The following is a 25,615-nucleotide window of genomic DNA, read 5'->3' as shown; positions in this document are numbered from 1 at the left end:
ATGTCAAAAATAGAGAAAATAGGTTAAATGCACCGGAAAATTCCCCTGAAGGATTCTGATGGATTTTGATGGGAATGCTTATGATCATGCTGTGTGCAACCGGAGGATATGCATCTACACTAAGTGCCTGGGCATGCACGATTTGCGAACAGACTCACAAAAGTGCCTGAACACTCCTAAATATGGACTGACTGAACCCTTGTCGTGCTGTAGCTTGTCCACGGATAGATAGGGTTGGATGTGTCATGTGACACAACTAGCAGCTCTTGTGTGGGCTACGCTTTGATGTGTGTATAGATGTGAAGGCTCCAATGCACCTAAAGTTGCAAGCTCACCAAATGAGAGGGTTTATGTACAATGTTGATAGTCAAAAGGCAAAATCCTAAACCTAATCACACCAAGGACTATTGATTACACCGAGAGAGGGTAGTGGCTCATTGGAATTACCAATAACATGCCCAAACCTTGATTAAATCAACGTGCATAGGTATGCTTATTGCTAAAGAATCTAAGGGAAATTTATGATTAGCAATTAAGCAAATAGGGATAGGGATGCTCAATCTAGCATAGAGAATAGAAAGAGATTAGGATTTATGCTCATGCCAACATGACGATGGCTCTGATACCAATTGTAGAGATTAGGAAGGATATGAAAGGGAAGCATTCATATTGTTGGCATACTAATGACAATGTTAATTACACAAGGGAGATAAAAGTAGAATGTAAACGCAAAGTAGATTGATTGATACTATCATAAAGTGTGTACAAAAGAGCTCATTATATAGAGCTAGTGCAAGCTTCTTATCTGGCATCATCGATGACATCATACCTTGGGTGCCTTTTTCCACATGTGACCACATGTTTCTTTGCCACCTATGCATCACATGTTTCCACCTATGTATCCAAGTAGGATAGAGGAGATACACACCATCATAAGACGAAGCCCATAATTCCCAACAATTGCTCGTTTTTACAATGGAACAATTTCAAGTCAAGTCCATAAATATTTCCAAGTGGGACTTCACACGTGTCTTGATTCTGTATTCTGTACGAGTGTTTTGTCTCTCCATAACCCCTGCAATAATATGTAAGTTCACATGTGTGTTGTTGGTTGATTATAATTTATTGAGATTGTTGTATTCTCATATAAGTTTAAGAAGTTTTTGCTCCTCTCACATGTACTCAAAGACTTTCTTGTACCAAGCACATTTGAAATGTTTGTGGATATGGCCAAGTGTGTAGCTAAAAATTTTGCTCCAAAAAAGTGTCTTCAAAGAACTATAAGTGAGGCGATACCTTTCCTTAATCCTTGTGGATAACCTCCTCCAAAAGTACCACATTGTGCATTTGGCAATAACCTTTTCTGGTTTTAAAGCAAGTGACACTTGGTGTTGTATCTGACTGGGTGAGGAAGGGTAGAATTTGACTTTTGATAGACAAACTAGTATTCGTGATCCAGAGTTTTGCCTTTGATCTCGCCATAGACTTTCTCTAAGTTAACCCAGAAGAGATGCACATTGTTTCATGGGCCGATTGAATTTTTGACTTGAGCTATCAGCCTTTTTGTGGGCCCTCTCAGTTTGTGCATTCTTGCTGATCTGGATTGAGTGAGCTGTCTGTACTAAAATAGCCATCTGTCCAAAAACAAATAAAGTTTAAAGCACACGGTTTGGTTTTTTGAAGCTAATGACTAATTCAGGTTGCTGACCAGAAGCAAAGAGCAGCTTCTTGCATACAGCATTTTTGGCGCAAGCATATGGAAAGAAAGATTAAAGATCTAGCTGAGGAAAAGCGGTTAGAGGCTTTAAAATTTATTTTTGAAATGCCTGCTGGTCTGGAGCATCTGCTGCAGACAGCAGTTACGGTATGAGTCTCAACAGTCAATATTTCAAAATACTGGTTAATAAAATTTTCTCTCTCTAGATTTTCCTTTGAGCAAGCCAAAGAGGCCGTAATAGCAAAACATTAGCTTAAACTGAATGTAGGCCATTTGTAAACAGACATTCTCATTAAATACTAGGGCTATTTGTCCATGGAAACCTCTGTTCTGCAAGTGCAGGCAATGAAAAGTGGGCACTTATCAAGCTGGCATGCTTCCATTCAGAGGGCAGCTCTAGTAATTCAACATGCATGGAAACAAGCAGTGAAGATTAAGAAAGAAAGATTGTTAGCCCCCAAAACCCTTCCTCAAGATCTGAAGGTATATTTTTAATTGGGCGTGAGTAGATTCGTTGAAACAATGTCCTTAAAACTCATGCAATAATGTTCTCTCCTTAGTTTCATATTTGAAAAATGGTAAAAAGAATCAAATGTGGTCCTTGTGCTCAGGAACTTTATAAGTTGATTTTGTGGAGGAAGACAAACAAAGGGATCACGCCTCCAAGCTTTGGTAATCAAACTACAGGGCGTGCTCTGTTTCAAGAGTTTCTTGAGGCGTACATATTACTAAAACGAATCTCCAAGTTTTTTGACTGCAGTGCAAGGCATTTGTATGCTAATTGGCTGCTGAAAATTTTGACGAGTGCCAGAAAAGAAAACACATGTTATCTCTAATGCTTGAAAAGGGGGAAGCATCAATTAAATTTGTTAATAACAGTACTTGTCCTTACGAGGCTTTCTATTCATCCTTCTATGATAGCAAATGATTTTCAAACTTGCAAAATTGAAACCTCAGAATTGCATTGTGCCGTTTTTTCCATGATTTATTGACGACTTACCATACTTCTATCTGGACAATCATCCCTTCTTTGCATTGATGTCTCTTGTCTGCTTTTATTTATTGCACATGGGCTGCTCATTCTCTTATTCAGAGGATCTCAAATTGCTGCAATCTTCAATACTATGGACTTCTGATTTGTGGATGACTTATAATACACTGATCTTTTTTATTCTATTAAAGCCACACACCTTGCATTGAATTCAAGAAAGTGGAGGTCCTGCTTGGCTTTAAAAGTTTCGCACAAAAACATTTGGCTGTTACGATTTGATTTAGATTCCTTCTTTGTATGGTCAGTGGCAAGTCTTTCGCAACTTCTCTAATGCGCTAGCCTTGAGATGGCAACATAGAGCCTAAAAATGCTATTGCAATTCTCAACTTAACTCCCTCAGCCATTGTAGCCCCGGCTATAGTGACTACCTCTAGGGTCTGGACTAATGACCTGCTGGCCTAGGCTCAGCCTACCCTATTCGGGTCTCCCAAATCAATGCTTCATTTGGAGACAGATGGGCCATTTGGCAAAGGCCTGTCCTCGCAGGAGACCTTGACCCCCAGCGCATGCGCAGCCTCCTAAGGCTGAGCATGACCAGCAGCCAGATACACATGACGCACAAGTTGGTACCTCGACAAAGATCAACGATCAGGCAGCTGACCGTTGGTAGCAGGTGCCTAGTTGCCGCCGACGGGGGCGGGCTCGCCCCACTGCTCCCCCTGGTCGCCGACCTCCTGCAGCTCAGCAGCATTGGGTTTCGACAAGGAACCGTTTTGACCCCCTTCAGCAGGACCCGCCTGAGGAGGCCAAGTCCACTTCAGCTCCTCCGCCTCCACCACCTCCTCCCTCAGACGCTGCCGCTCTGCCTCCCCCGCTTCCTCCACCTCCACTCTTGCCTTGTCACGTGACACATCCAACCCTATGTGTCCGTGGACAAGCTACAGCATGACAAGGGTTCAGTTCAGTCAAGTCAGCCTAGAATAGGAAGTGATCTGGCACCTTTGTGAGTCTGTTCGTAGACCCCGACACTTAGAGTAGATGCATATCCTCTGGTTGCACACAGCATGATCATCAACATTCCCATCAGAACCCATCAGGAGCATTTTCTAGTGCACAGAACCTATTTTCCCTATTTTTGACATTTTTCACTTATTATTTTTAAGTGACTTTTGTTGGGAAACTGGGTAGGGCAAATTGAATAGGGAAATATATAAGGAAACCTAGCACTAGCAGTTTTGGCAGAAGAGGCAGCAGGAGCATTGCTCAACAGGCAACTTCTCAAGCAAGATCCCTAAAGAACCTGACGTTTTCCCCTCAAGGCAAACCAGCATTTTCAGCATTGCAGCGTTTCCACCACTTCAGCGTTTGCAAGCCAACAGAACCCCATCGCCAAGCAGCACCAAACCTGTGTTTTTCAGCCTGTAAAAACAGCGTTTTTCAGCATGCATACCAGCGTTTGTGAAGCATAATATCAGCGTTTTTTAGCAGGTCAATCAGCATTTTTTCATAGCCTTGACACCAGCGTTTTCATAGCCAGCATGTCAGCAGTTCTATAGCATCAACTACAGCGTTTTCGAACCAGTAAAGACTAGCGTTTTGGACAGCTTTAGGGCAGCGTTTTTCAGCCAGGATATCAGCGTGTAGACTCAGCACATTCAGCGTTTGCACAACAGAACTCAATAGAAGAAGAACAGTCCCGAAGGTAGTGTTTTCAGCTGACACCATGGCCATTCTCGTCGTCCCCATCGTCTACAATCCTAGATCCACATTGCATCATAGCCTCGCAACTTGCATTAGCATCTTGTACCAGATTGTGCAATCGATAGAATAGACTTCTCTCGCCATCGAGAGAAGGGCCCTTGGAGGAGGGTTTGACAACTTCCTGGTGTCGTATTCTCTTCTCTCTCTATCTTTCAGACTCATGCACCTTCATTAACAGTGTTCACCACTTGTTTTGTGTCCATTACACTCTCTCACTAAAGGAACGGAAGGCTCTCCCTTCCGTAAGTAAAAGGAACCCTTGAGACAATTCGGAGCACTCATCTTGAGCAAAGTTCAACATTTACTCCCGTTGCACCTTACATGCCTCCCGTCCCTCCTCTCTCCTTGGTGGGGCCATAGCCTCATCTTCCGACCCCTCCTTCACTCCTCCTCAGACGCAAGGGACTGGACACGCATCTGCCGCGAGGCGATCTCTTGGTAGTGCTTTCGCTGCGAGCTGCGTGGCTCGGGAGGGACAGCCCTATATGAGGCCGCCTTTTCTGGTGCAGACTTCTCCTTTTGCAGCAGTCCCTAAAGCTTTGACTAGCTTTGACATTCGCAAACGCTGGGACTTCTTCGATTACAGCTTCACACGGTTCTTGGGTGACTCTTGTCTTGACCTGGAGGGGGCTTGCTTTCAAGTCCACGTCCTCTTTTTTGTAGCTTGAGGCACTGAGGCTTTGGACACAGCACTAGGTTTCTCCTTCCCACTGTGCAATAGGGATCCTACAGAGTGGACCCTGCCCACAGTTCTTGATTGGCTCCAGATTTAGGCTACTGAGTTCTCACACCACAGAGTGGACTTAGGGGTGACAAATCTGGTACAAACACTTTAGCCTGTTGCCAAGTTCAACATGACTCCACTGGATGCAGCGGGTTGTAGGCACATTGTGGTGCATCTGTTTGTTGGCACTCAAAACCCTCCTTGCTATGTATTTGTACGTGAGGATTCTTGGACAGAGGATGTAGCCCTATGGGCTGCACTCTCGGCTTGGGCCTGGGTGGGACAGTCACTCCATACGCGCTTGTCTACAGCTCGTTCGGATTTCGCACCGACTCCATGAGGATCATCTCATGGAGTCTATAGGGATTAAGAGGGCCCCAGTTTCGGCTGCTATGAGACTTTTTGGTCAGTTGCATTTGGACCTGGAGGAATCCAGGGAGGGGTATGTATGACTATTGCGGATTCTTTACAGCAGGCCATTGTGGGCAGAGGTATTATTGTACAAGCAGAGCTCAGTGGATTACTATGCAGGTTCAGGGTTGCCTCATGGGTTTCCTAAACATTTATGAGCCCAATGTGGCAAGTGCACAGGCAGAGTTCTAGTCTCAGGTTGTGGAGTCTTTGCCGCATGCGAAGTAGTGGTGTGTTGGGAGGGACTTCAACATGTTGCAGGACCCCTCTGATCGGATTGGAGGTGGCCATGTCACGGTGTACAGGGCTGAGCTGGCAGCTTGGGAGAGGTTTTGTATGACTATGAGGGTTTCTGATGTTTGGCAGCACTCAGGTTTTGTGAGACCCCGTGACAATTTGATTTTCTCTCGTTCTAATCGCAGGATTGGAGGAGTGTATCTATTTAGGATAGAGGGCTTCTTTGCTAGTGACCGCATTTGTGATTGGGGTCGGTTTGCATCTTGGCTGGCACATCCTTTTCGAACCATGCACTAGTGATCCTCACAGTGACGGATACACAGAGGAGGGGAAGCACGATGCTACGCATCTCTGAGAGGATCTTGCTGGACTCTCAGCTGAGAGAGCGAGTGGTGGCTCTTTGGACAGAGGGCTTGGACACGTAGGACTCTCATGCTGACAGAGTGGCATTTAGACTTGCTCATCTTAGTTGGTTCTTTCTTCAGGAGTCTACGGCCTGCTTGGTTGCAGCGAGAGACAAGGAGTAGCGTCTTCAACGGGGCGTTGCTTCCCTGCAGAGGATGCAAGAGCAGCACCCAGACAGTCCCTGGTTGGAGGAGCAGTTGCAGCAAGCTCGCCAGGAGCTTGCTAGCACAAAGGAGAGGCGTCATGAGTTTGCTTTCCACCGACAGGCATCTCAGTGGACCTAGGTAGGTGACAGAGTTACGGGGGCGTTCGTTGAGACAGTGGGACCCCAGCATGCGCACGCCACTGTCAGCCAGTTGAGGAGGCCTGATTGGTCAGTTGCTTCGAAGCCAGAGGACATGCATGCAATTGCTATTGACTTTTACTGTGACCTGTTGTCAGCAGAGCCCTTAGTCAGAGCGTCAGGAGTCATGCAGAGAGCAGGTTTGGGCACAGATTCTTGTCTTGTGATTGAGGAGATGCGCCAGAGACTTGAGCTGCCTCTTCAGTTAGAGGAGCTCCCCGATGCCCTGAGAGCACTTCCCTGTGGTAGTGGTCCAAGTGAGGATAGTTTGACCCCCAGTTTTTTCTCAGAGTACTAGGACTTGCTTGGCTCAGATCTTTGCAGCACTTTTCAGTACATCTTCCACACAGGAGAGATGCCTGACAACATGAGTGAGGGCTTGATTTACCTCATTCCCAAGGAGGGTGGCTTCTTGGATGAGATTCGGCGATGGCGGCCCATCACCAGTCTCAACTGAGCCTACAAAATTCTTGCCAAGGCTCTGAGTTTGAGGATTCAGCCACTTCTAGAGAGCATTATGCATGGGACCCGGACAAGTTTGTCAAGGAAGGCCTACGATAGAGTTGACTGGGACTTTTTGGAGGGCACTCTTCGCAGGATGGGCTTCTCAGATGCCTGGATTAGAGGTGTGTCAGCTCTCTACAGACGTGCACACAGTTAGGTGCTTCTGGAAGGAAGTAGAGGAGATTGTTTCATGCTCACACATTTGGTCGGACAGGGCTGCTCTCTTGCCCCCTTCCTCTTTCTTTTCTATGCTAAGGCTATGAGCAGATTTTTGGTTTCATAGCAGGTTGGTTTACGCGGCTTAGCGCTCCCTATTCGGGGCGATGAGCTACTGGATGCTGAGTTTGCAGACGACTCAACTTTGTACTTGAAGGGCCAGGAGGCCAACCTACACAGGTGTGAGCAGGCTCTCGAGACCTTTTGTTGTGCATGAGGCGCACTGATCAATTGGAGGAAGACAGTGGCTTTCTCCGTTGGCAGTGCTCCTACGCCGGATTGGTTGCCAGGTGACGGTTTCAGATGGATTCCCCGAGGGACTTCAGTTCGATACGTGGGTTGTCAGGTTGGCTTGGACTTGTCTCCTGAGCAACGGATTGCTCCCCTCCTCCTATCCATCACGAGGAAGCTGTTACATTGGAGCGCGGCACAACTTTCTTTGGCAGGCAGTGTTCTAGTTGCCAACTAGGTACTATGTGGTACATTACATCCTGTTGGATCTTTGTGAGCTCCTGCATCAGCCAGGTAGAGAGTCTGATTAGGAACTTCCTTTGGTCAGGGCGCGATACTTTGATAGTTTGGGCCCAAGTGGCCAGGCAGGTCATCACTTTTCCTTGTTCTCAGAGGATTATGGGGATCATAGACCCAACACAACAGAGAAGAGCAGAGCCCTTCTTGGGAAGTTTGTTGTCAAAGGATTGCTTTTAGGGGAGGAGCCCTGGAAGGTGTTTTTGCTTCAGCAACTTAAAGCTAGAGTGCCTCAGGTTGTAGGCCCTTGGAGACCTTCCACCATATGGATTTTCACAAAGATGCGCAGAGTTGGCGTGAGCAGGAGACTAAAGGACCGTTTTGCTATGAGCTTGCTTCGCTCTTGGGAGCAGTTGCTGAGGGTTGGAACAGCACCAGCCTACTTGCACAGAGAAGCGCCTGAGACAACCCCTTGTTGGAACCCCATGGTCACCACTAAGAGAAGCCACTTGGTTGGTAGTAGGCCTCATGTTTTTTGGGGTCCCATGGCAGAGGGTCCAACACGCACTTTAGGTGACAGGCTATAGTTCTCAGGTTTGCCAGAGGAGCTTCAGAGCATCCAGCTACAAGGCATGAGAGGGGTGCAGAGCATGTGTCAGGACATCACAGAGGCAGTACCAGCTGAGTGGCTTACACCTCTTGAGTCATCTGCGCCCAGATGGATGGGGGCCTTCACGCGACTGGCGGTCGTCATCGCAGTTCGGGTTTGCTCAGAAACTGTACCCTCCATGTTTTTCGAGCTACAGGGCGAGGGTCGATTACACAGACTCTCAGTAGAGGCCCCAAAGGTTGCACATTGTTGTTTTCAGAGGATCCGAGTTGTGGGCACCTTTGAGAGGACTTGTGTCATAGATCTTGACCCAACAGCTCTTGAGACAGGCCACTGGAGAATGTGGGCTTGGGAGAGCTGTCCACTACACGAGTGCAGTGGGATCCTGGAGAGTGGTTTTGGAGGGACCCTTTCTCCTCAGCCGACCATCCAGGTGTCCCTTTCTTTCAGTACACTGTTTGATTGGGACGTCACATACTGGCAGCATGGAGAGAGGCTCGTCCTGCGCTAGCACCTCATTGGCAGGAGGAGGGTCTCACAACTGAGTTCTTGATAGTTTTTTGGGCGAGGTTGTGGGACGCTAGACAGTCGCCGCGAGTCACATAGTTCCAGTGGCTGGTTTCACATAGAGCTACAACAGTGGGTAGCTGGCTTGTACTTAGTGGCCTCTCGCTAGCATCTGCAGCTTGTGACCATCCTTTGGAGAGTCAACGCCACTGTCTTTGGGATTGCCCTATGGCACAACAGGTTTGGCTTCGGGTCCTTCGGCTGATGCCAGCTCTTTCCACAGCACGACAATACACTTGGGGGCAGCTGCTTGGTCCACTCTCACGAGCCCTGCATTACAGTTGGAGCTATCCTCCACCAGCAGGATGATAGTGATATAGGGGGGTAGACCTACACTCCAGCCTGCTATAGAGCTTACTCCACAGGAGCGGTGCAGTGAGAGAGAGGAGTGTTGGGAGCTCGTCTGTGGCGTGACACTCTGGTTCATCTGGCGGGCCCGCTGCTTCCGCATCTCTGAGGCTCGCCTTGTGCCACCAACAGAGATTGTTCAAGATTTTTGGCTAGAGCTGATCCATACTCTCAGGGGACAATTTGAGAGACTCCAAGGCAGCTCCGACCGCATGTGGGAGCGTAGAGAGGCGCTCCTTGGACTCTGGCGCCCTGGGCCTTTCTTCACCGTGGTCCAAGGTGTGCTCAGATGGCACTACCGTCCACTTGTGTGGCTTTTCCCTCCTCCCATCTCCTGATTTAGGTTCATTGTACATATGCTGTTTTTTCATTGGGAGAGTCTCCCCTTATGATTGTTGTAGCCCTCTCTGGTAGAGGTGGTTGTAGCCCTATGGGCAGTTTTATTAACTAATAGAAGGATCTCTTTCTTGGAAAAAAAAATAAAGGCGAGAAGAAGAAAGCACTAAGATGAGACCGCATGCAATGGAGCCTGAAGAAGCATATATGGAGCAAGCTAATAGTTAATGTGTTATTGGAGACAAGGACTCTCTTAAGGACACCAAGCAGGTTATGGGAGAATCCTTAAATGTGGAAAACGAAGGTGAAGACACAAGGGAGGTGGGCACCTTGCAACCCAGAGTGCTTGAAGACACATTGACGCCTATTGATGCTCAACTAGCATGGAAGCCTTGTTGATGAAGAATGATGACTTGCATGCAGTCAAATAATCGACACCTTGAACACTTTTATTAGGCAGGTATGCTTGAATCTATTGATGGATGTGTTGTTCAAAGCAGCTTGGCAATGGGCCATTCTCATGTCACAAAGACTTTTGCAAGCGGTTTTTTGCTCAAAGCCTTTTCAAGAACATATCTCGCTTGCAGCTTCAACTGGAGGTATCGATGACAAAATCAGCAAGGTATTGATATGTTTCTGGACTACTCGAAGTGGATAAGCCTTGACATGCAGAGATGTTTCATGGAATTGTCGAAATGGAATGTGCACCATCTATCTTTTGAAGCAGGAGGGTTGTTCCTTTGGTGCTCATGGCAGAAGTCAAAGAGGAAATCTTTCCTTTTGATCCTGGAGGACGCAAATAGGTGTTATGCAACTTCAAGAAATGTCCTCCAGACTAGGGGTGGAAAAACTATGTGAAGCGTTCTTAAAAAATGATTTTTCTTTTCAGCCCACCAGCTCGAAACAAGTAGGAACTCTTGGAGCTGAGTCAGCCACTGCTGGGACTAGTTGAAATCAAACCAACAAGGAAGAACTAAGCCGAGACTAGTCGACCTCAGACTAGTCAACCTACTGAAGCTGAGCCAACAAGTAAGAAGTAGTTCACTAGTTGGAGCGCAGTCGGCTTGCTAGGCATAGTCGACCTCGACCAAGGTGAGATTTCTTTTGAGGTCCCACTGAGCATGCCAAAAACTGAGAGCACCTATAGAAGAAGAAATGTGTCATGTGCTCCATGCTCTGTGCTCTCTGATGGATGTCTCTTAGTGCAGTGTGCACGAAACCTCACTCAGATGTAGCATATCACAACAACCCATCTGACAACTAAATCACAATAGTAATAGAGAAACAACATTTGAACTGAACTAAATACTAATTGCGAAATGACAACATGAATTGAAAGAACAATAGTTTAAACTGAAGTGTGAACCACTGTGAGTAAAATGACTGCTGAACCACTAGACTCTTAGTGTATACATATGCCTGGTAGGCAGCACTCACAGCTCTTGGCCAAGGACCAGTCGGATACAAACAAGTTCAAAGGCTCAGTAGTGCACAGAGGTGTGCTAGTGCTGATGGAAGTGTGCTAGTGGTGTGCACAGAACTAGAGTCGACAACTATGCTCAATACAACCAATAATCACTGAAGCTAGCCACCACATATATATAATGACAAAGATCTGTAGCCAGAATATCTCCTTGGATAAGATAAGTGGCCTATGATGGATGATACGACCACCGTGACCAACTGACCACCACTCATCTCCACCATACTGTATAGATGGCCACTAGCCAGTGGTCATCCTACTAGTCTAGACTCAAAAGGTAGGCTCAAGACTAGGCCAACAAGTCGCTGGTCTAGACCCTAGAGGTAGTCCCTCCACTTGTTTAGACTCAAAAGATAGGCTGAGCCTAGGCTAGCGGGTAGCTGGTCTAGACCCTTGAGGTGGGCCCACTGGTCTAGACTCAAAAGGTAGGCTGAGCCTAGGCCAGCAGGTCGCTGGTCATGACCCTGGAGATAGTCCTTGTAGCAAGCCCCACTGGTCTGGACTCAAAAAGGTACGTTGAGCCTAGGCCAGCAGGTCGCTGGTCATGACCCTGGAGATAGTCCTTGTAGCAAGCCCCACTGGTCTGGACTCAAAAAGGTACGTTGAGCCAAGGCCAGCGGGTCGCTGGTCTAGACTCTAGAGGTAGTCCTTGTAGCAGGCACCATTGGTCTAGACTCAAAAATCCACACTCTGTCTGATCCAACCCCCACTCACACCCGAGGCAGCAGTACCACCTTCGGGAGGGAGTGCGTGTCTTGAACAAGAACCCGCACAATAGGTAAACCTGCGGCCTTGGCCACAACTGAAGTTGTAGTGCACGGAGACTCCAGAACTGTCTCGAACATGGAACCAATACTGGGGAGAAGAGGGAGGTACTCTTGCCTCAGGCTTGGGAAGCAGACCGAAATCGGCAAGTCAGCCTCCTCCTCAAGCACGTCTGTAGTAGGGTCAAAACCATGATGCCATCGTCTGAAGTAAGCTCGAGCTGCTCGGATGTTGAGCGGGCTCATCGAAATCACCTTGGCCGTCATCTCTGGAGACTTGAACTCTATCTGGTAGTACCCTCTTCCGCCGAGGATCTGGACATCGATGATCTTGCCCACGTCGGAGAGAAGGCGGACCTGAAGTAGATCCTGAACCTCGCCCCGATTGGCAATGATCTTGCAGATAACCGAAGTGGCTTGCAAGCGTTCCGCTTCTGCCATCAAGCTCGCTTGCTCTTCTGGCGAGAGAGCAAGTCGAAGGGTCGGCTCCCCGGTGTCGGGCGAGGGGGCTCTTGTAGAGTCCCTCTGGGGTGGAGCAGAAGCCGCCATTCTGTGTCTTCTGCTGAAGAAGAAGTGTTCGGTAGGCAAGGACGAAACGCCGAATCCTTGAAGAGACGGAACGCCCCAATTCGAGAATTATTAGGCGAGAACTGGCAGTCATCATCAGGGGGGCCAAAAACAGAAAGGGGGGGGGGGGGGGGGGGGGAAGTTGACAGGGTGGGTGGTAGAGAAAGAGGCGGGCAATGTTGAAGGCAGGCTGGGGGCAGCGTTAGGGGGAAGGCAGCGAGAGCTGTGCATAGGCAAGGGAGGGGACGCGCAGTGGGCAGGCGAGTTGGGGGATGCAACACGATGGGAGAGGGAGGGGGCAGCGGGGGTCAAGGGGCAAGGTGGGAGAGGGTTCAGCGCGAGGGGGGGAGCTGTGGGGCGGGAGAAGCAGCAGCAGCGAGCGTTTTTTCCCTTTGAATAATGCCCCAAGGCACTTATCTTCTCGCCTTTCTTTGTTGTCTCCCATTGTCCTCGATCACTCTACACTTGTCCTGTGAAGAACCTCCTTGTCAAGGCTATCAAAATCTTCTTGCATAGCTGCACAAAAGACATGAGGCAATTCTTCATTCTTGAAATCTTCATCTGATAGAGACTCACTGATTGATGTCTCTTTCTTCTTGGCTGTAGTAGTCTTCACCTCTTCGATGTCAGTAACTCCTTGGGTACCTTTGATGGAGCAGGGTTCTCCTCTTCAAAAGCTTTGTCTCTTGTCTTAATTGCCATTGTTGAATCCATCTTCGTGGAGAAACATGGAGGGACCTTGAACATGTTGGGGCTTAATAGGTACATGTTGCACCTGCCTTGACGTCGAATCTCTTCCACCTGCTTGAGCAAGATTTACTTCAACATAAATTGGATTTTACACCTTCTCATCCATGACCATACCAGGTGCTGCTTTTCTTTGCAACTTACATTCCTTTTCTTTGGCAATCTTCACTACTTCAAAACTCTCGGGTTGCTTCAACTCCACCTTCAATCATAGGCTCATTAGTAAGCCACTGATGAACAAATTTTTCTGTATTTTAGCTTGAGGTCTTTATGGCTCCAATGTTATGGATAAATCGTTCCATAACTTGCTAAGTCTCTTTGAGGATGCTTTAACACTCTCACCTTTATCTTTCTTCAAATCTTGCAATGTTCACCATATCTCTTTAAGATCCTCTGCTTGTTGAGATGAACTATCAACTCTCTCTTGATCTCTTCAAGTGTCACCTACAAAATTGTGTTTGCATTCGTATGTTAAGCTTCATACCTTCTATACCACTTGGAGTGTCATCCTTCAAATAAATCTAGAGCAATAGCAAAATTTCCCCTGTGGGGACATCAAAAAACTCTGAGGAAGAAGCCTCTATAGTTTTCCCCTCTTATGTGAGTCTTTAGGTCACTTTCTAGTATAGAGGCGGCCCTAACCCCTCATTTCACTATCCAATTATATGACTTTTGAAGTATTAAAAAGGATCCCAAATATTCCTAATATATATGAAGGATCAACTAATGATAGGATCGTACGAGAGGTGGCAAAAGGTCACCAACCCTCCTCTCACATCGGCATTGAGAGTTGAATCAAAGCCGAAATGTGAAACGAAGTCTTCTTTTTTGACTTGTCTTGAAGAATTTGATGGAGCAAAAGAATGCAAGCGCCATAGTTAACGAGATGATGAACCACATGAAATATTCTTGCAAAAGATGGAAGTCTTTTCCTGGTACCTTGGCCGACAATTGACTTTTGAGGATTTGGCTGAGAAGGGGTCTAAAAGGAAACACCGGCGACATGTTCACTTTGAGGACGACTCTGATTCTTTTTCTTCTTCTTCTTCCAGCTCTAGTTCCTTCAAGGAAGAAAGACATAGTCGAGGAAAAGGAGCATAGAGAGTTTGTGGGCACGTTCTTTGATGATAATATTGTTTCTCCAAGAATGAAGAATGCCGCAAGCATTTGGTACAAGTGTTTAATGCATTGAGTGAACAACCGGAAAAAGAGCAAGTTCTTTTTGCAAAAAATACTTTTTTTGGGACACATTGTTTCGGCCAAGAGTGTTAGCATGGAACCAGCTAAAGTGGCCGCCATTTTAGATTGGCCTACATTGAAAAATGTACATGATATAAGAAGATTTTTCGGATTATGCTCTTACTACAATTATCAACTTAGTGGTATTGGACTTGTTGAAGTGCTATATCTTTGAAAATATGCCATTGGTCGAGTTTGTTTACAACGACATTGTTTGCCCTTTGATGGGGAAGGCGCCATTTGAGATTGTTAAGGGTGGCTTCGCCTATTCTGTGCACCAAGGACAAGGTATCTCACGCACGTCACTTTGTATGGGATCTGGGGCTGCCTGTACAAAGGTTAACGAGGCTTTACAAAAGTCTCAAGAGCAGCTTAAGAAGATGATCAACAAGCATCGATGTGACTTGCTGTTGAAGAAACACGATTGGGTGCTTCTTTGGTTTAAGAAGGCCCACCTTTGAAAGAGGAAGGGTCAGGAGAGGCTGTTCTGAAAAAGATCAAAGATGTGTCCTTCAGACCGAAGTTGCTAGATATTGAAAAAGTCTAGAAGGCATGGGAGGTGATCTAGCAGTTTAGAGGAGAGCTCCTCCTTTTCTGACAGTGAACAGATGAGCAAGAAGACCAGGGAGTCCAAGGAAGGGGGTTAGGCTGTGAGGTTTGACACGGTTTCAGGCTGCCGGGATGCCCATCGGAGCCCTTGAGTTTATACAACAGTTTGATGTTGCCTTCTCAGGATGTCGGTTCTTGACACTCCAAGGTGCGAGGGGTGGCATCTTGCTTGAAAGGAAATGCGCAAACATGGTGGTCTACTGTGTTGTTATGCAGAGAAGCACCTACGATGTGGGTAAAATCCAAGAGAATTTTCACGTCAACTTGGATATCATATGAATATGAAGAAGATGTCATCGTGGCTTGGCATCATCTCAGGATGACTAAGAAAGACACGTTGGATGACTACTGCCAGAGGTTTTGAGATACTTCTTTACCAATGTTCTCGTTTCAAAAGATTACTTTGACGGACCAGACTGAGCAGTTTTGCTGTGGTTTGCCAAAAGAGATTCAATAGTATTGTCTGGAACAGAAGTTTGTGACTCTATTTAGAGACTTATGGGACATGCTAAGCAAGGAATTGGAATGCATGCCGGCTCATTGACTTATCCTACGAATAAGACTGTATCCCCGTGAACAAGACAAGAGTCTTTCAGTATAGAGAATGAATTGATAACAACTCATTATAGGATTCTGAGCAGTTAGGGAATCGGATGGTAGCGCATCCAAGGGTTCCGATGAACCAAGGGAACCAGATGCAAGTTGATCAGAGAATTTTGGAGAAGAAAGGGGATCAATTGATAGTGCATCTCAGGGCTCCGGCGATTAAGATTGACGTGTCAATGGACAGGGGAGGCCAACGAGGCTACCCACAGGTCCTAGGGCACCAAGAAAGAAAGTAAAGGGAATCAATTGTTAGAACAGAGAATTCCACAGATCCAGATTGAGGTGCCTAGGACAGGGAGGCCAACTGGGCTACTCATAGATCATAGGGCACAAGAAAAGAACAGAAAGGTAAGCTAGTTCCACCGGATAGTTTGGTGAAGGGTACTTTTTGGCCCTCAATGCAAAGTGCATGGAGGAGAACATTACAAATTCTCTTTAGAGAGAGCTGTACCTTGGCTATTAGCAGTTTCTATGCCAAAAGTTGCTGATGAATCAATAGGTTGAATCTGGTGCGGTGCGGACTACACGAGAGTAGAGCCACTCCACTCCTTTTTCAGAGATTTCCTAGATTGAATAAAGTCATTTGGAAATATCCTTAATTGAATTGAAAATATATGCTCTTTCATGTGCGTATTGTTAGAGACATGTAGAGAAAAATGAAATGTCTACACCCGGATGAATGATTTGAACTTAGTGCATCTAGACATCTTTTAGAGATTAGTGAGATCTGGATGTGATGGCTAAGTGAATAAAAACTGAATGAAATTCTAGGGCATCAAGATGTCTATCTGGATGAGATGACTGGATGCTGTTGTGAGTGCATCAAGAGTTCTTGAAGGATGAGATGGCTTCACAGTGATCTAGGTGCATCAAGAGTTCTGGATGGAATCAGATGGCTAGAATGAATGATTGAACATTGTGTTTAGTATGAACTAAATGTTTGATTTTGTGAATTGCATGCTATGTGGAAGTATTGTCTTGTGGGGATGGTCATGGGCATGGTTTGCTTTATTGAAATGTGAAAAGAAAGGATATGAATATGATAGTAACAAGATTTAGTAGATCAAGGAATCCGTTAAAAGATCAGTGAGGTCTGGATGTGATTGCTAAATGGTTACAATGATGAGGATTTGTATCTAGGATCCTCACAAGAAATGTGATCGATGAGTGATTGATTGTCTTTGTAGAAGTGGAGTCTGATGCATGAGTACATAGAGTCAGTGTCTATTGAAGAAAGTTTTTGTCCTTCGGCTGTTTTTGTAGGCGTAATCAAGGAGATTACAATTCTTTCAAAAGGAGGGAATGTCACAAAGTGATGACGTGGCACGCCCATCCGGAAGAGAAATGGCCGAGCAGACAAGCAAAGGCGAACCACCCAACCAACCTAAAGAACTTCTAAGCACCGGCCGCCAATGGGCCTAACCTTAAAATTCCCAAAGCTTTAACCTTGAGGAGGATTTTCATAATCGTGCTGACATGTTGATGTGGCAGTCTGTACAAATGATGACGTGGCAAGACTGTACGGATTTTTCCACATTTTGCGTTGAGGATGCCATGTGGCAGGCTGTACGGATTTCTACAAATCACGTTGGCTGATTCTAGCGCTAGCTTTTGGGAGCATATGCGTTTGGGGATTAGTGCCTCTGGGGAAGTGCTTTTGGGGCTCTACTTTTAGGCATCCCTTGTACTGTTTATAATTGCCCCTAGGGCCTCACTTTGCAGAGCATCTGGACGTAGAGTCTGAGAGTAGAGGACCAACGGGAGTTGTAATGTTGCGACATAATAATAAAGAAATACCGGAAGGGGCCCCAATCTTTGGGGCCAGTGCAGTTGGGGGTGGAACTTTGTCGTGCCATGTTGACTCTCTCTCTCTCTCTCTCTCTCATAAAGTTCAATGATTTGACAGTTTTTGTTTGTGTGTTGCTATCGATTTCTCCCTTTGAGTGTCCAAGCCTGTAACAGTGCCAGAGCCTCCTCTGGTGGCAGATTAGCTTGGGAGCACTGCGGAGAGAGAGGACGCTCGGACCTTGTAATTGTGCAAGGCTAATAAATAAAGAAATACCGAGAAGGGCCGCCAGTCTTTGGGGCCAGTACCTCTAGGCGTGGAACTCTACCGTGCCATGTCGTCTCTTTCTCTCAGTTTTGTTCAGTTCTTTTAATTTCTGTTGTTTGTGTTCTTGTGTGTTGCACTAGATGTTTTGCCTTGGAGTGTCCAAGTCTATTACACTTGCTCTCAAAGTAGACAATTGATGAGATGGTACAGAGTGGGCTAAGTCTATTACACTTGCTCTCAAAGTAGACGATTGATGACATGGTACAGAGTGGGCTAAGTGGTAGGAGTAGTGGTAGGCGTCACCCTTGGTGGAGAAACAAGAGGAAGAACATATTGTCTATTGATAGGATCTTCAGCTGGCTGCTTTATCACCCAATTTGTAGTAGCTTGTAGTAGGCTACAATGTCATGGGCATGGGATAGACAGTTAGTAAGTTCGTACTGGACGGACTTTCACCTGGGGTAGTGACAGGTGGCAAGGATATGGGTGGTGGTCTAGTGGACACTGTGGCCAGATCACCACCACCACAATTTGGAGATAGAATTAGCTGGACTAGGTATTTTGTGAGCCGTTGGTGGCTATTTATGGTTGTATATATGCGTAGTTGTTTTGAGTCATTATCATTATCATCTACTTTGTATGGTCGAGCGTCTTCGTCTTGAGTCTTGAGTCCATGCATTGCACGTCTGCACCATCCCTACACATTTTAGCCTCGACACCCCCATTGTACCCGTGAGTTCTGGGCATGGAGTTGTGTGTGTTGCCATGCTAGAGTCTGTACGGGTTCATTTGAGTTAGTCGAGTCCCATGATGTTCAGGTTCTATTGTTAGAGTCACTGTGTTTGCCTTGTTCTTCATTGTTTTCAGTGTTTTCATTTTGTTGGAGTGAGATTTCATGCACATTGCACTGATGAGCACCCATTGTAGAGAGCTCGACACATTATCTCCGCTACAGGTGCTCTCATTTTTGGCATGCCCGGTGGGACCTCAAGTGAAGTCTCACTCTGACGAGAGTCAAGTCCAGGAACTACCTGGTTTAAGCTCTTGGGTACTAGTTTGTTGGTTTCGGTTGGTGTGGTCTTGCTTTAGCCTGGTCTGGTCCAGCTTCCCCTCGACTTGCTTAGTCCTCGACCTGCTTGTCTATTCTCTCGTCCTAGTCTAGTCGTCTCTCGCCGAGGTCTAGCTAGGTGGTCTAGTCACTCGCCTTGGTCTAGTTGTCTCTCGTCTAGGTCTAGCCAGGTGGTCTAGTCACTCGCCCTTGGTCTAGTAGAGTCTGGACCAAGTCTGGACCAATGTTCAGTAAGCTAAAGGTCTTCGTGCCCACAACTTGGGTGGGCTTCTGGTTACTGCATGACACATACAAGGCAATCGAAAGAGTGACAAAGCCCACTACTAAGTCCTTTGAAGTACTACCACAGAAAGCGTCAACCCTTCGTGCCAAGTAGGAGGCCACCAGCCCCTACCCCTACCTTCAGAAGCGGCTACCTCCATTCCCTCAACCAGTTCTACACTGTCTTGGTCACCTTCCCCAGTAAATTTCTTGCCCACTGTGTCACAGCAAGCTCTTGAGCAACAGGCTCCTGAGCAGACGGCCATGGAGGAGCTCACAAAGCGTTCTGGCTAAGGTGAACATCAAGTTTTCGACTTTCAAAGGTCTCTCCACAGAGGATGCCGACGACCATGCTCGAAGATTGGTATCCCTCTACAGGGGTCATGGCCTCATTAGAGAAGACGCCTACCTAGTACTCTTCCCATCCACCTTGGATGGCTTAGCAGATAAATGGTACAGTCAGTTTGCAGAGAACCACTTTATGACTTGGGCCACATTATGACAAGAGTTTTGTGAAGCTTTCAAACCAGGGTACTTCCAAGAGAAGGTTCTGGATGAGTTGGCCAACCTAATGCTTCAGCCCAATGAGACTTTTGCAAAACTCATGACTAGAACAAAGTCTCTCGTCGCCAAGCTTCCTCAACAACCAGGTGAATTTATGGTCAAGAAGTGGGTAGAGAAGGCTCTTCCCAAGACTTTTCAACAAAAGTTCAGAGAGAGTCTCCGACCTGAAGCCATTCTGGACGAGTTTGTTGCTGCTGCTCTTAGGATAGATGTAAGGTGCAGCGGAATGAATGTTGTATTTTCTCAAGATTAGTGATCTATATTTCCTCAAGGTTCCTTTTAGTTCTTAGGGAAGGAGAGAGCCTTCCGTCTTTATGGAGAGTGCTATGATCACGAACAAAGTGAGTGGATATTGTGCGTGCAAGTGTATGAGACTGAGAGGAGGAGAGAAAAGAGATACGACATCCGAGAGGTTGTAAAACCCTCCTCCGAAGGCCCCACTCTCGTCGGCGAGAGTGGTCTACTTTTGATTGCACAAAGGTGTACAATGATGATGCATGGACTGATGCAAACGAGGACTATGCCGATGACGACGATGCTGACTTTAGGGTTGAATTCGGTTCTCTTCTATTTGCTGTCCACAAAGGGGTAATGGCTGAGAATTTGAACCACTTTGGGGGGTTGAAAATGACTGGTTTGCTGCTGTTTTTATGGTTGAAAATGACTGGTTTGTTGAGGCTCATACGGTGATGAAAAACGCTGAGGTTCTGGTACTATCAAGCTGCGTTTTTATGGCTGATGTCGAGGGCTGAAAACGCTGTCTTGCTGCAGGTCTTAGGCTGCGTTTTCATGGCTGAAAAACGCTACCTCTTGCTGGTGTTGCTAGCGTTAGCAAAACGCTGAAGTTGGGCTGCCGGTAGTGGAGGGAAACGCCAAGAGGGGAGCACTTGTAGCGATGGTTTGTTGGGGGAGAAACGCCAAGGGAGAGAGAAGGTGTGGCGATCCCAAAACGCTAAGGGGCTGAAGGGGGGTGGTCTCACCAAGGCTTGCTTGACGAGGTTCATGTTGAGAGAGGGAGGGAGTACGTGTTGCTTGGAAAGCCTGCTGTGCTCCTTGCTCATCTGCCCAATTGTGCTAACTTGGGTTTGCTTATATATTAACTTACCCAATTTGCCCTACTTAGTTCCCAACAAAAGTCACTTAATAAATAAGTGAAAAATGTTAAAAATAGGGAAAAATAGGATACAGTCACTTGAAAAATCCCCAAATTGACTCTGATGGAAATGCTTATGCTTATGCGGTGTGCAACCAAAGGATATGCATCTACACTAAGTGACTGGGCATGCACGGTCTACGAATAGACTCACAAAAGTGCCAGATCACTTCTAATCTAGATTGACTGGACTGACGGGAACCTTGTTGTGATGTAGCTTGTCCACGGACACATAGGGTTGGATGTGTCACGTGACATCCCCTCCTTTTTAAAGTGAGGTATTGGTACCGAGCTGCATGGCTTCCTTGTAGTCTGCCAACAACTCTGGATAATCCTTGAAGAACTCTTCTTCTACCCACACCGCTTCATGGGTTCCTCGATCTTTGAACTTCAAAAAATATTGTCGTACTTGTTTCTTCGAACCATGGCGAAACCGATGCAACAAGACTTGCTCCGGCTCCATGACTTCAGCTTCATTGATGATCTCTGGTTCTTCTTCTTCCGGAACGTCCCTTGGAGGTGTTCCCTAAAACACTTTCAACCAAGAAACATGGAAAACGTTGTGCATTGACCATGAGTTAGGCAATTGTAATTTCATTGAAACCTCATTGATCTTTTTGATGACTGGAAATGGACCATACATACGAAAAGACAACTTAGGACAATTCTTTCCAACTTGCTTAAGACGCTGTTTCATGATTCTTAGATATACCCAATCTCCTTCCTTGATCGAGACCTCCTGACGATGCTTGTTAGCTTGTCGAGAATAAGATTCCTGAGCCTTGCTTAGCCGAAGCTTCACACTCTCAGAAATCTCATCCAATGATTGACTCTCAGCATTAGCATCAGGCATTTGACTGACCGATCTAGTCAAAAGTGACTGGAACGGACAGCCAAAAGCTGCCTCATACGGAGTTCGACCAATAGCAGAAGAAAAGGAATCATTTAGAATAGCCTGAACCAATGGAAGATAGAGCTCCCATTCAGACTGCTGATCATGAACATAAGATTTTAACACATCAAAAGCCAATTGATTATAAATTTCTGTTTGACCATCTGACTGTGGATGAAAAGCGGATGAAAAATTCAACTTTGTGCCAAAATTTTCAAAGAGTGCACGCCAAAAGTTGGACGTGAACTTAACATTCCTATCTGAAACAATGGACTTTGGCAAACCACAGAGGGGGTACCAATGCTTAATGAACAATTGTGCAATATCTTGTGTAGTAAGTGTGGCTTTATAAGGAATCAACATGCAAAATTTGCTGAAACGATCAAGAATTGTTAAACATTGAGTGCTCCTTGAATGCAAACTTGGTGGTAAGTTAGTCACAAAATCCATAGAGATATCTTGAAAAGGTCCCTCGGGAATAGGCAGCGGAAGCAAGAGGCCTTGCTGCTTACCTCGAGGAGCTTTTACTTTTTGACGTATAGTGCACTATGTGACATAACGAAACACATCTTTTCGCATTTTAGGCCAATAAAAAAATCGTTGAATCTTTTCCAATGTGGTGTTCATTCCCCTGTGCCTACCCGTGAGAGAATCATGTGCATCATGCAATATGGTTGGCTTGAGAGAGGGAAACACATATAAACGTTGACGAAAAAATAACAATCCATCACGAATGAGATAGTTGCTGGGCCCTTGGGAAGCAAGAGCCTGCAACCAATACTTACCAAACTCCGAATTTGCATACTGATTCTTCACGCTGTCAAAAGACTCACCCTCTATAGAAAATGTGGTTCTTGACTCAAGAGCCAAAATCTGTCCTTTGCGACTCAACGCATCTGCAACAGGGTTAGCTTTTCCAGGCACATACTCAATCAAACCTCCAAATTGCTCAAAAAATTGTGACCACCGTGCTTGGCGATCACTCCAATGTGCACTAGGCATAGACTGGAGCCACTTGAGGGTATGATGATCTGTGCGCACTGTAAACTCTCTACCATACAGAAAATGCTTCCAATGCTTAAGAGAGTGAATGACAGACAAAGTTCTTTATCATAAATTGAATAATTCTTTTCCGCACTATTGAGCTTCCGGCTAAGGAAAGCTACTAGGCGACCATGCTGTTGAAGCATAGCGCCTATGGCGACATTGCTCGCATCCGTCCATACCTCAAAGGGATCATCCCAAGAAGCAAGGATAAGACACGGAGCTTCTGTCACCGCAGCCTTGAGAGCTGCGAAAGCCGCAATGGCTGCCTCGAGCAAGTCTACGCGTTGACGGCGAGTCTTTACCCCTTTCAAAACATCAGTCATAGGTGCAGCAATGCATGCAAGATTCTCTATGTGCGGACTATATGCTTGACATAGACCAAGAAAAGAACGCACATCATATGCAGTTTTGGGCAAATCCCAATTACGAACGTGTTCCATCTTCGCGGGGTCTAGCTTGACGCCTTCTGCAAAAATGATATAACCCAGATAAGTGGCTTCAGTAAGAAAAAATTCAGACTTCTTAGCTGCAATGTACAACTGACACTCATCCAAACGAGTTAGTACCCTTTCAACATCTCTTTCATGTTGTTCCCACGAGGCAGAAAAAATGAGAATATCATCTAAAAAGATAAATACACATACACCGACCATATCGCCGAAATGACCTACCATGAGATGATTGAACGTACCCATGGCTCCTGTCAATCCAAAAGGCATAACAAAATACTCCCATTGCCCTCGCTCGGTGCGAAAAGCGGTCTTGAAAATGTCGCCTTTGAATACCAGTACCTGATGGTATCCACTTTTGAGATCGACCTTGCTGAAAACCTTTGCCCCATTGAGCCTATCGAGGATATACTCAATGCGAGGCATCGAAAACTTGTTCTTGACGGTCATCTTGTTTAATGCCCTGTAATCAACACACAAACGAGACGAACCATCCTTCTTGCGAACAAACAAAATAGGGGCAGCGAAAGGACTTACACTAGGACGTATGAATCCTCTAGCCACCAACTCCGTGAGTTGTCGCTCTAACTCTTCCTCCTGTGACTTGTTCAAACGGTAGGGAGCCTTACTGACAGGCTGTGCTCCCACCATAAGCTCGATGCGATGGTCCTTCGACAGCTCGGGTGGGAGACGAGGTGGAAGATCATCCTGCAAAAAGAGATGTTTAAACTTCGTAAACAACTCCGAATACTTACCTGGAGCCTGAATGCTCTGGGAAACCGGAGCAGCATAGATGAATGCCGCTTGTGCTCCTCGTCGTAATTCACGCTTTACCTGCACATGAGAGATGAGAGGCAAAGAATGCAAGCCCTCCTCAGCACGAATGATGAGGGCGAATCAGATTTGGCATGGAAAATGAGAGTGTTAGCTTCAAAATCAATGAGAGCGTTGAGTTCACGAAACCATTTAATGCCCAAAATCATATCACATCCGGAGAGAGGAGACACAAGAAATTTCCTACGAAAAGAAGCTTGTTGAACGGTAAACATCACATCAAGGCACTCCTTCGTGATGAGAGAGTCCATACCAGGAGCGAAGCCAGAAACCTCGAGAGGAGATTTTTGACTAACCTCTAGGCGGGCTCTCTCAACAAGAGGGGGACTAATCACATCATGCATACTGCCTTGATCAAACAATATGATAAAACGCTGCCCTTTTACATGACCATAACGCTTCAAGAGAGATTCATCAATGTGTGTGTCAGAGTTGGGAGAAGATTCAGGTTGTGTTGTGACAGTGCTTGTGGTAGCTGTGGGTGCCTTTGGTTCCTTAGGTGGGACTGTCTTAGGACAGGCCTTCTTAATGTGACCCTTGACGTGACATTGAAAACATCTACCTTCTTTAACATAAATCACTTGTTCTTCAGCCGTGATGTATCCTCCTATAATTCCTTGTGAAGCTTTTTCATCAGGGGTTAGCTTAGGTTTTGCAGGTGCTTTAGCTTTACCCTTAGATTCATTGTTAGAGTTCTTTTCCGAGGAATTAGAGGAAGAAGGGCTAGAAGAATTACCATTCTTACCATTCTGTGTGTTCTCAGAATTTTGAGATGTTCAGAAGACTTGTTCTTCTCAGGCTTTCCCTTGTTGTGCTTCATCTCTTGGGAGAGAGCGATTGCTACCGCCTTGTTGAGATCCGCGGGGTCAAAGACTTCGACATCAAACTTGATGTATTCGTCTAACCCAAAGAGAAAAGCCTCTTTGCGCTCATCATCCGATTTGCGTAATTGAGTGCCTAGCTGCAAAACACAGTTAGAAAAAGACATGACTGGCATACCATGTTGCTTGAGATTGCGCCAATCCTCTTTCAATCGTGCGAGGTACTGAGGTGGCATAAACCGCGCCTTGAGCTTGTCTTGGAAATCAACCCAACTAAAAGAGAGGGGCGTGAATTCGTCGGCTTCCTCTAGGTGCGCGACTAGCTGTGCCTCTTGCCATGCGTGGCACCAATTGATGGCATCACCGGCAAGGTACATAGATGCCGTCAAAACTTTGCTATTTCTTGTTTTCTTAGTTGTCGCAAAATAAGTATTAAATTGATGCAACCAAGAATGAATCACCGTAGCAACCAAGAATGAATCACCGTAGCATCCATCTTACCATCATACTTACTGAAAGTCAACTTTTCGGTGACTGGGTTGTTGGAATCCGCATTGTGGCTTGCACCACTTGAGGAACTCCCACGATCTTTGGGTGGTTCGATCTTCGAGGCTAGCACTTGGGAAATGAATTCTTGAGTGCGTAGCTCCCTTTGAGCTTCACGCTCGGCCTCCCTTTCTGCTTTTCGTTCATTTCATTCATCGCGCTCGCGTTCGAAAGCAAGGCGATTGGTTTCTTGTTGTGCCAACGCAACTCGATTCGCTTCCAAAGTAAGGCGAGTCGCTTCTTGTTGTTGTAGTGCGTTTCTTTCATTTCGTT

At 46.1% G+C, this 25,615-nt stretch overlaps 1 protein-coding gene across 2 annotated transcripts in view; it reads left to right on the top strand.

Annotated features, from left to right (window-relative positions):
* Positions 1–25,615, top strand: part of LOC147430745 (uncharacterized) — a 122,684-nt gene that overhangs the window by 21,149 nt on the left and 75,920 nt on the right. The window contains exons 4-6 of one of the 2 annotated variants that reach the window (XM_086493307.1): positions 1,700–1,864; positions 2,060–2,200; positions 2,329–2,389. In XM_086493307.1, coding sequence (XP_086349433.1) covers positions 1,700–1,864; positions 2,060–2,200; positions 2,329–2,389 — 367 coding nt within the window. The remainder of the gene's footprint in view (positions 1–1,699; positions 1,865–2,059; positions 2,201–2,328; positions 2,390–25,615) is intronic. The other variant, XM_086493308.1, reaches the window with a different exon arrangement.

The sequence above is a fragment of the Adiantum capillus-veneris genome, chromosome 21 (genome assembly GCF_014529385.1).
Source record: "Adiantum capillus-veneris isolate H3 chromosome 21, ASM1452938v2, whole genome shotgun sequence".
Taxonomy (NCBI): domain Eukaryota; kingdom Viridiplantae; phylum Streptophyta; class Polypodiopsida; order Polypodiales; family Pteridaceae; genus Adiantum; species Adiantum capillus-veneris.
This window is presented reverse-complemented; position numbering and strand designations above follow the sequence as displayed.